The sequence below is a fragment of the Tachysurus vachellii genome, chromosome 7 (assembly GCF_030014155.1).
Source record: "Tachysurus vachellii isolate PV-2020 chromosome 7, HZAU_Pvac_v1, whole genome shotgun sequence".
NCBI lineage: Eukaryota > Metazoa > Chordata > Actinopteri > Siluriformes > Bagridae > Tachysurus > Tachysurus vachellii.
Genome location: NC_083466.1, coordinates 1,706,029 through 1,720,303, shown reverse-complemented (window position 1 = coordinate 1,720,303; position 14,275 = coordinate 1,706,029). Strand labels below are relative to the sequence as shown.

The 14,275-nt window shown below is 42.1% G+C and overlaps 2 protein-coding genes across 2 annotated transcripts; one reads left to right on the top strand and one right to left on the bottom strand.

Annotated features, from left to right (window-relative positions):
• Positions 1-5,564, bottom strand: cope (COPI coat complex subunit epsilon). The gene is made up of 10 exons (XM_060873355.1): positions 5,406-5,564; positions 2,666-2,728; positions 2,281-2,381; positions 1,952-2,104; positions 1,818-1,871; positions 1,641-1,722; positions 1,226-1,381; positions 614-682; positions 331-405; positions 1-175 (listed from the first exon to the last, which is right to left on the bottom strand). The coding sequence occupies exons 1-10, from the start codon at positions 5,505-5,507 to the stop codon at positions 128-130; spliced, it is 903 nt and encodes a 300-aa protein (XP_060729338.1). The 5' UTR covers positions 5,508-5,564; the 3' UTR covers positions 1-127.
• A 2,903-nt stretch (positions 5,565-8,467) lies between these two features.
• dnajb4 (DnaJ heat shock protein family (Hsp40) member B4) lies at positions 8,468-14,249 on the top strand. Its single transcript, XM_060873816.1, has 4 exons — positions 8,468-8,874; positions 10,908-11,044; positions 11,256-11,681; positions 13,220-14,249. The coding sequence occupies exons 1-4, from the start codon at positions 8,664-8,666 to the stop codon at positions 13,451-13,453; spliced, it is 1,008 nt and encodes a 335-aa protein (XP_060729799.1). The 5' UTR covers positions 8,468-8,663; the 3' UTR covers positions 13,454-14,249.
• Positions 14,250-14,275: the final 26 nt, after the last annotated feature.

Sequence of the window (14,275 nt, the reverse complement as noted above, 5' to 3'; positions counted from 1 at the left end):
TGTGGTATAAAGGGGATTTATTAAATCAGTGTACAGGAATGTTTACAGAATATTAAACAGAACATATTGACAGCAACAACAAGAGGAAAAAGAAAGAGGGGTTTATTTAGGAGGTCCGGAGTCGGGTTCAGGCGCTGGGAGCGTACTGCATCACCAGTCTGTCGAAGTCCTTCTCCTGCAGTAGAGGAAAAAAAAAAAGGCATCCAGTTATTTCACTTGTTTTCACAATAATAGGAACAAATTGAAGTCTTTTTTTTTTAAGTGCGGTGGTTTCTCTTCTTTTACGATCTTGAAGACGTTGCGGGTTACAGGAGCCGGGAATCCCTTTACCTTGGTGAGATAGTCCTTCACAAACGGATGCGACTTGTGGGCGTCTTTGAGCTGAGAGAGATAGCGATTGGTGACCTGTAGGGACACGAGAAAAAAAAAGAGGGAGAAAATAACAGGTCGGTTGAACGTACAGAAGCCTGGTTATTTAAATAAATAAATAATTAAAAATAATAATTTTTTTTATTTTGGTATGTAAATTTTTTTTTGGTTTTTTTTTTAAATAATCAAACACCAAAGACTGAGGCAAGTATCAGATGATGGAGAGGAAAAGAAAAGGACTCACCTCAGGAGCTTTACCCAGATGCTGCGTTAAGACAATCAGGTTGATGAGTGTTTCAGGATGGCTGCTGTCCTGCGTGTGTGTGTGTGTGTGTGTGTGTGTGTGTGTGTGTGTGCGCACAGAAACAACAACTCGGTTTAAAACAAGGTTCAATTCAGCTGCTTTTTACACAAAGAACAGTCCTCATCACAGCCTTTATAACCGACAGTGTTTTCCAGGCCACGTTGTTGTACGTTCAATACAATTTGCACCGGTACCAAGACTCGAATAATCATAACCTACGTGCGATCTGAACGTGACCCCGCGTCCTGCTGTCATCTCAACTACCCCAATATCGCTGGCGTCAACAAACTTCTAGTAAATTCTCGGGTTAGCAGAAGATGTGCTTTTGTAGCTCTGTGTTACTAATGACGACTTTGTAAATAAGAAGACAAACGGCAAAATATATCATGCGAGACGGTCCAGATTCTTTCTCCTGGGTTTTCTTGTCAACCCACGAGCTCAAATCAACATGGCAAGACAGTAACGTATTATTTATAGAGCAAACGGCATGCGTGTGTGTTTACTGATTTACTGATTGCTGTGTCCTCTGACTGACAGACTGAAGGTACGTACTTTATCCAGCGCGTCCTGCAGGACCGATTCGGCCTCGTCCCACTTGCACTGGGCCATGTGACACGCCGCCTGACCGTTCAGCAGGATCAGAGTGGGCGAGTATTTATCAGCCATCTCCTGGAAGATGTAGAAGGCGTCCTGCAGCTTGTCTCCTCCCTGTTCACACAAGACATACGACCGTGAGAAACGTTCCATTCACGGTTCTAACTGAATTCTTAAGATTTACTACTTTAAACTATAGAACACCGAGTTCTAATCAGTCAAACGGTGATTCACAGTAACAGCTACAGGCGTTTATATAATAGCTGTTTTTTTTTTTTTTATTATGATAAATGATCTATATCAGAAAAGTGGCCTCATGTATCACCGTACTGACTTTATATCCAGATATTTATGGAAGTATTTAGTGACTCACGACTGCTAGGTTCACCCAGGCCGTGGCCAGCTGAGTCAGCGTGGCGTCTTCATCCAGCTCCTGCATCTTCTTCAGCTCCTTCCTGCACAGGCGTCAGAACACGTCTGCTCAGTGTACGGCACTACAACTTACTAAGTCAGTTTTAGTAGCAGTACAAAAAAAAGAAATCAATCTGACCTGGCGAGGTCGAGCCGGTCGAGCTTGAGAAGGATCTGAATGCTCATCGTCATGCTGAAACACAGTAAACAGACTGATAAGGCACAGAAACATGTACGGAGAGTGAACAGAGTCAGGTTTGTGTAAACACGGACCACTCGAGGCTCTCGCCCTGGTGCAGCGTGCGCAGCGCCGCGTCCGTGTTCCCCTCGTGCAGGTAGATGGATGCGGCCATCAGCAGGAAGGTGGTGTTGGACACATCCACGCTCTTACTCATCTTCTTATCCAGCTCAGCCACGATGACGTCCCTGCACAAAGCATCAGCGGTAGTTAATATGTTTTTTCCTGGACAATCCCTGTTCTTATAGCTGACACTCGAACTAACACTAATGTTGTGCGGCTGGGTAACGGTCACTGATCCCTGCATGAGTGTGTGTGTGTGTGTGTGTGTGTGTGTGTGTGTGTGTGTGAGATGCATACAGACCTTTTGGCATCACTGGACATGTAATCTGCAAACATCCGCACAGCCTTCAGCTCTTCTGAGGAATTCGGCTTTACGTCCTCAAGCACCACGCCGAACTTCCTCTGTGGAGGAACGAGAGGATTTAAACGCAAACTACGTACGTGACTTAACGAGTAATATCACACATCGCTGTCACAAAGACACGTCTATGCACATGTTTTTACCTTGGAGTCACATATTAATGCCCTAGATAGATAGATAGATAGATAGATAGATAGATAGATAGATAGATAGATAGACAGATAGTCAGTAACAGACTTGCTATTAGTCTAGGGTTTGATGGACAGGATGAATGCGGTCATGTTGCCCCTGTACAGTAGGTATAAGTGTAGTAACACACACTTACCTGTGCGATGTACGCTCTGTACAGGAAAATATCCTTCTCCAGTTCTTTCTCAGGTCCTGATGTCTGTAAAATAAAGCAATAACACACTGTGTTTTAAAAAAAAGACTTTTTTAAGTATAATCTAACTTCATCAATATGAACAAATTCATTGTGTTTCAAGGTTTCAACTGATGACGTTTGGTAAATATCGCGATATTTCAGATCGCGGTATCTGATTATCGGTTCAGGTTTACTGCAGTGTGCTATCAAGCTCTAGCTAAATGTTACCCGTGTCAGCTCTGTTACCCGTGTCAGCTCTATTAGCACTATGTTAGCTCTGTTACCCGTGTCAGCTCTATTAGCTCTATGTTAGCTCTGTTACCCGTGTCAGCTCTATTAGCTCTATGTTAGCTCTGTTACCCGTGTCAGCTCTGTTACCCGTGTCAGCTCTATTAGCTCTATGTTAGCTCTGTTACCCGTGTCAGCTCTATTAGCTCTATGTCAGCTCTATTAGCTCTATGTTAGCTCTGTTACCCGTGTCAGCTCTGTTACCCGTGTCAGCTCTATTAGCTCTATGTTAGCTCTGTTACCCGTGTCAGCTCTATTAGCTCTATGTCAGCTCTATTAGCTCTATGTTAGCTCTGTTACCCGTGTCAGCTCTGTTACCCGTGTCAGCTCTATTAGCTCTATGTTAGCTCTGTTACCCGTGTCAGCTCTATTAGCTCTATGTCAGCTCTATTAGCTCTATGTTAGCTCTGTTACCCGTGTCAGCTCTGTTACCCGTGTCAGCTCTATTAGCTCTATGTTAGCTCTGTTACCCGTGTCAGCTCTATTAGCTCTATGTCAGCTCTATTAGCTCTATGTTAGCTCTGTTACCCGTGTCAGCTCTATTAGCTCTATGTCAGCTCTATTAGCTCTATGTTAGCTCTGTTACCCGTGTCAGCTGTTACCCGTGTCAGCTCTATTAGCTCTATGTTAGTTCTGTTACCCGTGTCAGCTCTATTAGCTCTATGTTAGCTCTGTTACCCGTGTCAGCTCTATTAGCTCTGTCAGCTCTATTAGCTCTATGTTAGCTCTGTTACCCGTGTCAGCTGTTACCCGTGTCAGCTCTATTAGCTCTATGTTAGCTCTGTTACCCGTGTCAGCTCTATTAGCTCTATGTTAGCTCTGTTACCCGTGTCAGCTCTGTTACCCGTGTCAGCTCTATTAGCTCTATGTTAGCTCTGTTACCCGTGTCAGCTCTATTAGCTCTATGTTAGCTCTATTAGCTCTATGTTAGCTCTGTTACCCGTGTCAGCTCTGTTACCCGTGTCAGCTCTATTAGCTCTATGTTAGCTCTGTTACCCGTGTCAGCTCTATTAGCTCTATGTCAGCTCTATTAGCTCTATGTCAGCTCTGTTACCCGTGTCAGCTCTATTAGCTCTATGTCAGCTCTATTAGCTCTATGTTAGCTCTGTTACCCGTGTCAGCTGTTACCCGTGTCAGCTCTATTAGCTCTATGTTAGCTCTGTTACCCGTGTCAGTTCTATTAGCTCTGTTACCCGTGTCAGCTCTATTAGCTCTATTAGCTCTATGTTAGCTCTGTTACCCGTGTCAGCTGTTACCCATGTCAGCTCTATTAGCTCTATGTTAGCTCTGTTACCCGTGTCAGCTCTATTAGCTCTATGTTAGCTCTGTTACCCGTGTCAGCTCTATTAGCTCTATGTCAGCTCTATTAGCTCTATGTTAGCTCTGTTACCCGTGTCAGCTCTATTAGCTCTATGTTAGCTCTGTTACCCGTGTCAGCTCTATTAGCTCTATGTTAGCTCTGTTACCCGTGTCAGCTCTATTAGCTCTATGTTAGCTCTGTTACCCGTGTCAGCTCTATTAGCTCTATGTTAGCTCTGTTACCCGTGTCAGCTCTATTAGCTCTATGTCAGCTCTATTAGCTCTATGTTAGCTCTGTTACCCGTGTCAGCTCTATTAGCTCTATGTTAGCTCTATGTTAGCTCTGTTACCTGTGTCAGCTCTATTAGCTCTATGTTAGCTGTTACCCGTGCCAGCTCTATTAGCTCCATGTTAGCTCTGTTACCCATGTTAGCTCTGTTACCCCTATGTCAGCTCTATTAGCTCTATGTTAGCTCTGTTACCCATGTTAGCTCTGTTACCCATGTTAGCTCTGTTACCCATGTTAGCTCTGTTACCCCTATGTCAGCTCTATTAGCTCTATGTTAGCTCTGTTACCCATGTTAGCTCTGTTACCCATGTTAGCTCTGTTACCCATGTTAGCTCTGTTACCCATGTTAGCTCTGTTACCCATGTTAGCTCTGTTACCCATGTTAGCTCTGATACCCATGTTAGCTCTGATACCCATGTTAGCTCTGATACCCATGTTAGCTCTGTTACCCATGTTAGCTCTGATACCCATGTTAGCTCTGTTACCCATGTTAGCTCTGTTACCCATGTTAGCTCTGATACCCATGTTAGCTCTGTTACCCATGTTAGCTCTATGTTAGCCCTGTTAGCTCTGTTACCTATGTTAGCCCTGTTAGCTCTGTTACCTACGTTAGCTTAGCTCTGTTACCTATGTTAGCTCTGTTACCTATGTTAGCTCTGTTACCTATGTTAGCTCTGTTACCTATGTTAGCTCTGTTACCTATGTTAGCTCTGTTACCTATGTTAGCTCTGTTACCTATGTTAGCTCTGTTAGTTATTTTAGCTCTGTTAGCTATGAAGCACAAGTACTAACTGTTTTATTAATATGAACAACAAAACCATATACCTTTACTTTCTGAGCCTCGTTAATGCAGTGTTGATAACTCCCGATATAAAAGGCATTTTTTACATCGAACAACTCGTCTATCTCTCCCTGCTGCGACGCCATGTTTCTATAATAGATATGAATGTTTACTTAGTTCTCTTCCTATCCGTATTCCGACTAAGCCCGCCTCCTCCTTCCGGATTGGATCACTCGTCAAGCCGGACTGCGGTCCTTTAGTAAGAGAACCAATCATAGTGCAGAAGGTAGGTCCTTGTAATCAATCCTGTGACTGGAGGCGGGATTTGCCGGAATGCAAGTGTATAGCGTAAAATCGGGACACGTCACACAGCCACGTCGTCTAACGTCCGCTGCCTCCGCGTTATTGAGACTGGACGCCCTCTAGCGGATAAATAATACAATGACGGAATAAAGTCGGAATAAAGTTGTTAAATAAATGATAACGAAAGCTAAAGGAGTAATCAAATAAATGATTGAAGCGGTTTTAAAGAAATCGTTAGACAGGTTTACATTTTTTTATTTAGAAAACTAAAAACTAAATGTGGATAAACAACTAAATAAATAAAAACTAAATGCGGGTTGAACGACAGGGGGCGCTGTTGAAGATGCATTACTGAATTACTTGTTTAATGAATCGGTTCACTGACGATTCGTTTAAAAGAATCGGTTCAGGGAAATAAATGATGATGAATTCACGCTCCCTTTTTACAGCTCTCTGTGATGAGCAGCAGGTGTGTTGTGACGTCAGAATCTAGGCTTTATTTCACTTTGCTTGGGTCATGTACCTTGTGACGTGAATTTACATTGAAATTAATACACAAACAAAAACAAACAAACAAACAAAAAGTCTAAAAATAGAACCCTTATTATTTAAATTCATTGTTTTAAATTAATTCATATAAAGTATGATTGGCTATTTCTGATTTGTACTTATCATCAACTAAAAATAGGCCATCCTCGAAATCTAAATTACACATAACGCATTTTTCTATTTATAGGAAATGATCTGGAACGGGGGGGTAAAATGAGTGGCAGCTTTATTCGCTGATCCCATGACGTGTTCAGTAAGCCATGCTACAGTCCAAACTAATAATGGCACAGCTGTGATTAAACATCAACACCACTTATAGACTGGGTTTAGAGCTGTCCGTTATTGTGTGACGCAGTCTCAAATCCAATCCAAATCAAATCAAATCAAATTTTATTTGTCACATACACATATGTACAGGGTACGACATGCAGTGAAATGCTTTTGGCATCTGTCCGGTATTTAAGCATAAAAGGAATGCAATTAGGGATAAAAAAATAAAACCAAAACCAAAAGGAGGTAGATAAATAAAAAGTATAAACTATATAAAAACTATATAAAATATGAAAATATATGTGAAGAAATAATGTATATACATATACATAAATGCGTATGGTTTTTAATGATTGTCCTTAAAGTGTCCATGTGCAGTATGGTGTGTATAAAGTGTATAAAGTGGCACTGTGCACTGTCCAGAGTTAAAGTGGCAGTCCAGAGTTAATGTGGAATAGTGCAAAAAAAGGTGTGCAGAAAAACAGTGAAGATGGAGAGAGAGGTTCAGTACTAGATCTTGTGTGTTTCCTGGTTTAAACTCCGAATGTCCTGCGGGAAGAAGCTTCTCCTCCTTCTCTCTGTGTTTGCTTTCAAGGAGCGGAAGCGTTTCCCTGAACGCAACAAAGAAAAGAGTCAATTGTTGGGATGCTGAGATCCTTTACAATCTTCCTGGCTCTGGTCCGGCACCACATGCTGTAGATGTCCTGCAGGTCAGGGAGCTCGGTGTGGGTGGTACGTTCAGCTGACCGCACCACCCTCTGGAGGGCTCACCTGTCCTGCATGGTGCTGTTCCCGAACCAGGAAGTGATGCTACCCGTCAGGACGCTCTCAGAAAGTCTTTAGCACCTGAGAGAATAGTTTGAAGTCCCTTAAGCGTCTCAGATGGTACAGACGCTGACGGTCCTTCTTCACCAGGGTGTTGATGTGACAGGACCAAGACAGGTCCTGTGTGATGTGAACAACTAGGTACCGGAAACTGTCCACTCTCTCCACTGGGGTCCCGTTGATGTTTAGCGGTTGGTATGACCGCTCCTGCTTTGTGCTGAAGTCCACCATCAACTCCTTAGTCTTGCTGACGTTCAGGAGAAGACTGTTCATGGTGTGATCAGTCTCATGGTGTGATGTGTTGCAGATTATGTAGACTATAAAACAGTTATACATACATTTATGGCCAAACGAGGGCTGTAGAACACACCATGAAGCTTTGTATTTTTTTACATGAGCATCTTCCGTCCCTTTTTTACTTTCTTCACGTTTAATAAAATGCTTTGTCTAAAGGTATTTTAATAAAAGCTGGTTTCAAAGCTAAAACTCAAATAACGCAGCTAGCTAAATCGTTTAGTTAGCATAGCAGCTACTGGAATGCTAGTCCTTTACTAAGCAAGGACTTTGTGAAGAAAGTACTAGCTTTCATCATAAACATTTACAGCATTTAGCAGACACCTTTATCCAGAGTGACTTACTTAGTTTTTTTTTAGTTTATACAACTGAGCAATTAAGGGTTAAGGGCCTTGCTCGGGGGCCCAACAGCGGCGACTTGTTGGACCTGGGATTCGAACTCACAACCTTCCGATCAGTTGTCCAACACCTTAAAGCCAGGGCAAAAAGGACTGTCTGGAGGGGGAAAGAAGAAGGGAAAAGGTAGGGGGGAAAGGGGGAAACCTGACCAGGGATGAGTCTTTTATTGCTGAATCCACAGTGATATATTGTGGGATTTAGGATACAGGACATTTTTCAGAATCCTTGGACCTTGAAGATAGATGGTGTCAGTAGTTAGTTCAGTACTTAAGCCACGCCCCCTGTGTACTACTGGAATGATGGAACTGCTGTCATCCGGTATTGGAACCGGGTGTATGGGTTTAATGATGATATCGAAGTCTGGAAAATGGAGGAAATGACGTTGACTTTTCTAGAAAGAGCCCACAGATGAGAATTGGTGGGGGGGGGTGACCGGGCTGGCTATTTAAAGGAGAAAACAGCAAGAGTCTCAGAACCGAGGAGCCATTTGTAGTGTTTATAAAGGCTGAATTCACAGCTTAGGAACACAGGAGGGGATTTTAATCGGCGTTTAATTGTTATTTTATTATTTTTTGTTTTTTTTTTCATCACAGGACCCGCGCACGCGCACACACACACACACACACACACACACACAGTCTGACAGAGGAAGAAGAGGAAAAATGGGGAAAGACTATTATAAAATCCTGGGCATTGCGAAAGGAGCGGCTGAGGAGGATATTAAGAAGGCTTACAGAAAACAAGCTCTAAAATGGCACCCGGATAAAAACAAAGCGAACAACGCGGCGGAGAAATTCAAGGAGGTCGCTGAAGCTTATGAGGTCCTGAGCGACCCTAAAAAACGAGAAGTATACGACCAATATGGAGAGGAAGGTAACACACAGCACAGCTTTTCCTCTTAAACAGCGTTAATATACGTGGGGTTCATAAATAATTACCTTATTTGGGCAAGAAAAAAAAATATATTGTGTTTCCATGACAACAGCTCTTATTGTGCGGCTGCAACAAGAGCTGGTGTCATACATCAAGACCTGAGATACCGGTTTACCGTGAAAAGAACCATAAAAATTATATAGAAATTATTTTAAAATTGGGAAAAAAATCTAATAAATACAGCTGATAGACATCTAGCCACGCCCACAAAACTCCATATAAGGTTAAGCTCAGAGAGCGAAGGTGAGAAAATGACAACTAAACGGTTGTTCTGGTAATACGAGCTGTATTATCCATGGCAGGGACTGAGCTCTCACAGGATGTACATACACACTAGTGACACATATGCTAGTGTACATACACACTAGTGACACATATGCTAGTGTACATACACACTAGTGACACATATGCTAGTGTACATACACACTAGTGACACATATGCTAGTGTACTTACACACTAGTGACACATATGCTAGTGTACATGTACGTATGCACTAGTGACACATATGCTAGTGTACATACACACTAGTGACACATATGCTAGTGTACATACACGTATGCACTAGTGACACATATGCTAGTGTACATACACACTAGTGACACATATGCTAGTGTACTTACACACTAGTGACACATATGCTAGTGTACATACACGTATGCACTAGTGACACATATGCTAGTGTACATACACGTATGCACTAGTGACACATATGCTAGTGTACATACACGTATGCACTAGTGACACATATGCTAGTGTACATACACACTAGTGACACATATGCTAGTGTACATACACACTAGTGACACATATGCTAGTGTACATACACGTATGCACTAGTGACACATATGCTAGTGTACATACACACTAGTGACACATATGCTAGTGTACATACACACTAGTGACACATATGCTAGTGTATATACACGTACGCACTAGTGACACATATGCTAGTGTACATACACGTACGCACTAGTGACACATATGCTAGTGTACATACATGTACGCACTAGTGACACATATGCTAGTGTATATACACGTACGCACTAGTGACACATATGCTAGTGTACATACACGTACGCACTAGTGACACATATGCTAGTGTACATACACACTAGTGACACATATGCTAGTGTACTTACACACTAGTGACACATATGCTAGTGTACATACACACTAGTGACACATATGCTAGTGTACATACACGTATGCACTAGTGACACATATGCTAGTGTACATACACGTATGCACTAGTGACACATATGCTAGTGTACATACACGTATGCACTAGTGACACATATGCTAGTGTACATACACACTAGTGACACATATGCTAGTGTACATACACACTAGTGACACATATGCTAGTGTACATACACGTATGCACTAGTGACACATATGCTAGTGTACATACACACTAGTGACACATATGCTAGTGTACATACACACTAGTGACACATATGCTAGTGTATATACACGTACGCACTAGTGACACATATGCTAGTGTACATACACGTACGCACTAGTGACACATATGCTAGTGTACATACATGTACGCACTAGTGACACATATGCTAGTGTATATACACGTACGCACTAGTGACACATATGCTAGTGTACATACACGTACGCACTAGTGACACATATGCTAGTGTACATACATGTACGCACTAGTGACACATATGCTAGTGTACATACACGTACGCACTAGTGACACATATGCTAGTGTACATACACGTACGCACTAGTGACACATATGCTAGTGTACATACACGTACGCACTAGTGACACATATGCTAGTGTACACACGCACTAGTGATGAATGATGCTTTGTGTCTCTGTAGAGCGATTGCGCGTGTCAAATACATCCAACAAATGTTTCTAACAAATGTTTCATGAAAGCATCTATGTAATATGTCGTACAGATAAAGATATTTAACAATGTCTGGTGTTGTTTTCATCTCATGCTGTTCAGGCCTGAAAGGAGGAGGAGGAGGAGCGTCCGACGGTCAGGGCAGCACCTTCACGTACACGTTTCATGGCGACCCGCACGCCACCTTCGCCACCTTCTTTGGTGGCAGCAACCCCTTCGAGATGTTCTTTGGCCGCAAGGTGAACACATTTGGCCAAGGATTTCATCAGTTAAATTGTGTTACAATGTGCTTATTACAATGCTTAACAATACACACGGGATAGATGATGACGAAGAAGACAAATATCTTGGCGAAAGTGTTCACGTCCTTTTTATTTCGTTTTAATTACAATGTTCCAGGTCTAAATCTACAAAAGCGCCCTTTTGTTATTTGTATGATTCTGTTATCAGGTGAATGGCAGAGATGATGAGGACATGGAAGTGGACACCGGTGACCCCTTTGGCTCCTTCACGAGTTTTAATCTGAACGGTTTCCCTCGTGAACGGCAGCCCCGGCGTAAGCAGGACCCGGCCATCTATCACGAACTGCGTGTGTCACTGGAGGAGGTCTTTCACGGCTGCACCAAGCGCATGAAGATCTCGCGCCGTCGCCTGAACCCTGACGGCCGCACCACACGCACCGAGGACAAGATCCTGTCCATCGAGATCAAGCGTGGCTGGAAGGAGGGCACCAAAATCACATTCCCACGCGAAGGCGACGAGTCCCCTGGCTGCATCCCCGCCGACATCGTCTTCGTCATCAAGGACAAGCCGCACCCACACTTCAGGAGGGAAGGGTCCAACATCATCTACCCTGTTCGCATCAGTCTGCGCCAGGTGGGCATCCCAGACCCCAGCTGCAGTAAACTGTTCAAAACTTAATTCAGCTTTTAGCTACAGAAAACAGATGTTTACAGATGTTCAGGGTTTTGCTGATGCATGTTTGAGTAAATGTTGACGTTCACGTTAACAGATTTTTACAGATGTTCAAAGTCGTAGTTAGAGATGTTTAGGGTCATATTAAGAGATGTTTACACTTGTTGGGGGTCATGTGACTGGATGTATACAGATGTTAAAGGTATGTTAATGAATGTTAAGAGATGTTTACAGATGTTGAGAATCAGGTTAAGAGATGTTTACAGATGTTGAAGATGTGAATCATGTTAAAAAAAAGGGGGGGGTAATAGCGCTTGCTCAAAAACAGATGTTTACAGATGTTCAGGATAATGTTAAGGCATGTTTTACCTAGCTGTTCTGTAGATGAGGGTCAAGTTACTAGATTTTTACAGATGTTTGGGCTCGTTGTCATGGATGTTGATGCTCACATCAAGGCAGAGCCAGATGTCTAGGCTCATGCTACCATATGTGTACAGATGTTTGTGGTTTGTTGGTTTATAGACAGCCAGGGTCTTAATTCTGCTTTTAAACAGATGACGACTGATTTTTACAGCTGTTTACAAATCTGTTCAAATGTCAAGGATCTGGTTTGCAGATGTTTTTGTAGGTGTACAGATGTGAAGTGGTGTTTTTAGGGAACATTAAAGTTGTTGAGGATTGTGTTAACAGATCCTGTGGGTGGTGTGGACATCACAGCACACTTTTTATCCGTTTATAGCTACGTTTAGAAAATGAATCCGCAGCTCTGTGCTTTTAATAGACGAACAGCGTATTATAGATATGTAGATATTTCAGACACTGCGTTCTGCTCGGTACATTTTCATACGCACTAGCAGTCGTGGTGTTATTATAGCAGAAGGCTGTTATGTAATGTGAACTATGAGCGGCGAGAGTTGATCTCAGCTGTTAAGTGCCAAAAGACGAGCGCTCGCCCACCTAAAGCGCGCTCTCGACTCCCTAGCAGCTCCTTCTATGGCACAAAGAGCGTGAAGTCAAAGCCGGGGCGGATTTTTCATCCCATATGTGCTGCTAACTTTAATCAAGAGATTAACGGTTACAATCGTTAGCTAACGTTAATTGGATCAGCATTCATGCTAACGAATATTTATAGCATCAGTTACTTCTTATTGTGATACTGTACTTAATCAGCAGTCACACAAGCAAGCGTGTTGACTCTAGTCTCTTGTGGGCGTGGCCTGGGATCGAAGATAGCTATATGTACGAAGTAAATAAAGCGCTAATGTTTTTATACAAATCGTATACGACAGGGTGGGATGAAACCGCAGTTATACGATTTAGTCTGGATTTTGTCACATTGCGTCCTCAGGTGTAATCGTCAACATGGTGAATTTGTTTAATATTTAGCGAAGGAGTCTCCAGTGTCAACGTAACTTTATTTTTAATGAATGTTTTGATGGAAAATGCTATGGCTGATTTTTTTTTTTTCTTTTCACTCCCCTTCTTTTCAACGATTGCAGTCGTTGTGCGGTTGCTCGGTTACGGTGTCCACGATAGACGGGAAAACGTGCAATATGAAGATCACGGAGGTCATCAAACCGGGGATGAGGAAGACCATAGCGGGACAGGGGCTGCCTTTCCCCAAGAACCCTGAGCAAAGAGGAGATCTCATAGTGGAGTTTGACGTGAACTTTCCTGAAAGTCTGCCGTCCAACGCCAAGGACGTGCTGAAACGCCACTTACCCGCCTCGTGAAGAGAACGCAGCAGGACTGCGGCGGCGTGAAATCTCTCCCAACACTCGGACAAATCGCCCCACAAATGTGCAATTTCTCTCTTTTTATTTTATAACTAGTTAGCCAGTGTTTTGTTCTTTCTTTTTATTTTATTTCTTTTTAAATCTATATGTTGCATGCCCAAATAAGGTCATAAACGTGCAAGTGCAATCTTCATTTCTGAAAGTAAACATCAGATTTGACTCCTTTACATGTAGCTTGCATTGTTTTCATTCTAATTTTGTGACTTTAGAGGAAGGTGTGCACTGATTATAATGTACTATTATTATTATTATTATTATTATTATTATTATTATTATTATTATTATTATTGATACTTTCGAATATTGAAGTGCAGTTAGGAGCCTGATTCGTTATATACAAATTATATATATATGTATATATATATACATTATATATACATATATATAATATTTAAAACAGAAACAAGTCTGCTGTATTTTTAAAGAAACTTTTTTTTTTTTTTTTTTTTTTTTTTTTTTGCCAGGAACAGGTTTACAAGCAACATTTAGCTTCCTGTCTTCGTAGCTAATGTTATGTTTAGTTCTTAGTCAGCTATCAAGCCTAAATTACATTTGTGAATTTTCAAACCCGTGACCCGACAGCCTCGAACCGAAGTGACCCGAGGTTGTGTTGGACTGTGCAGAAAGACGCAGAAAAATGTAAATGTGCCGTGAAAAGTGCAATATCTAACCATGCGCTTCAATCATGTAGCGGAAAAGTGCAATTTCTTTTATTAAAGAATTTTTTTAAAAATTACAGCGATTATTTTTTTTATTTAA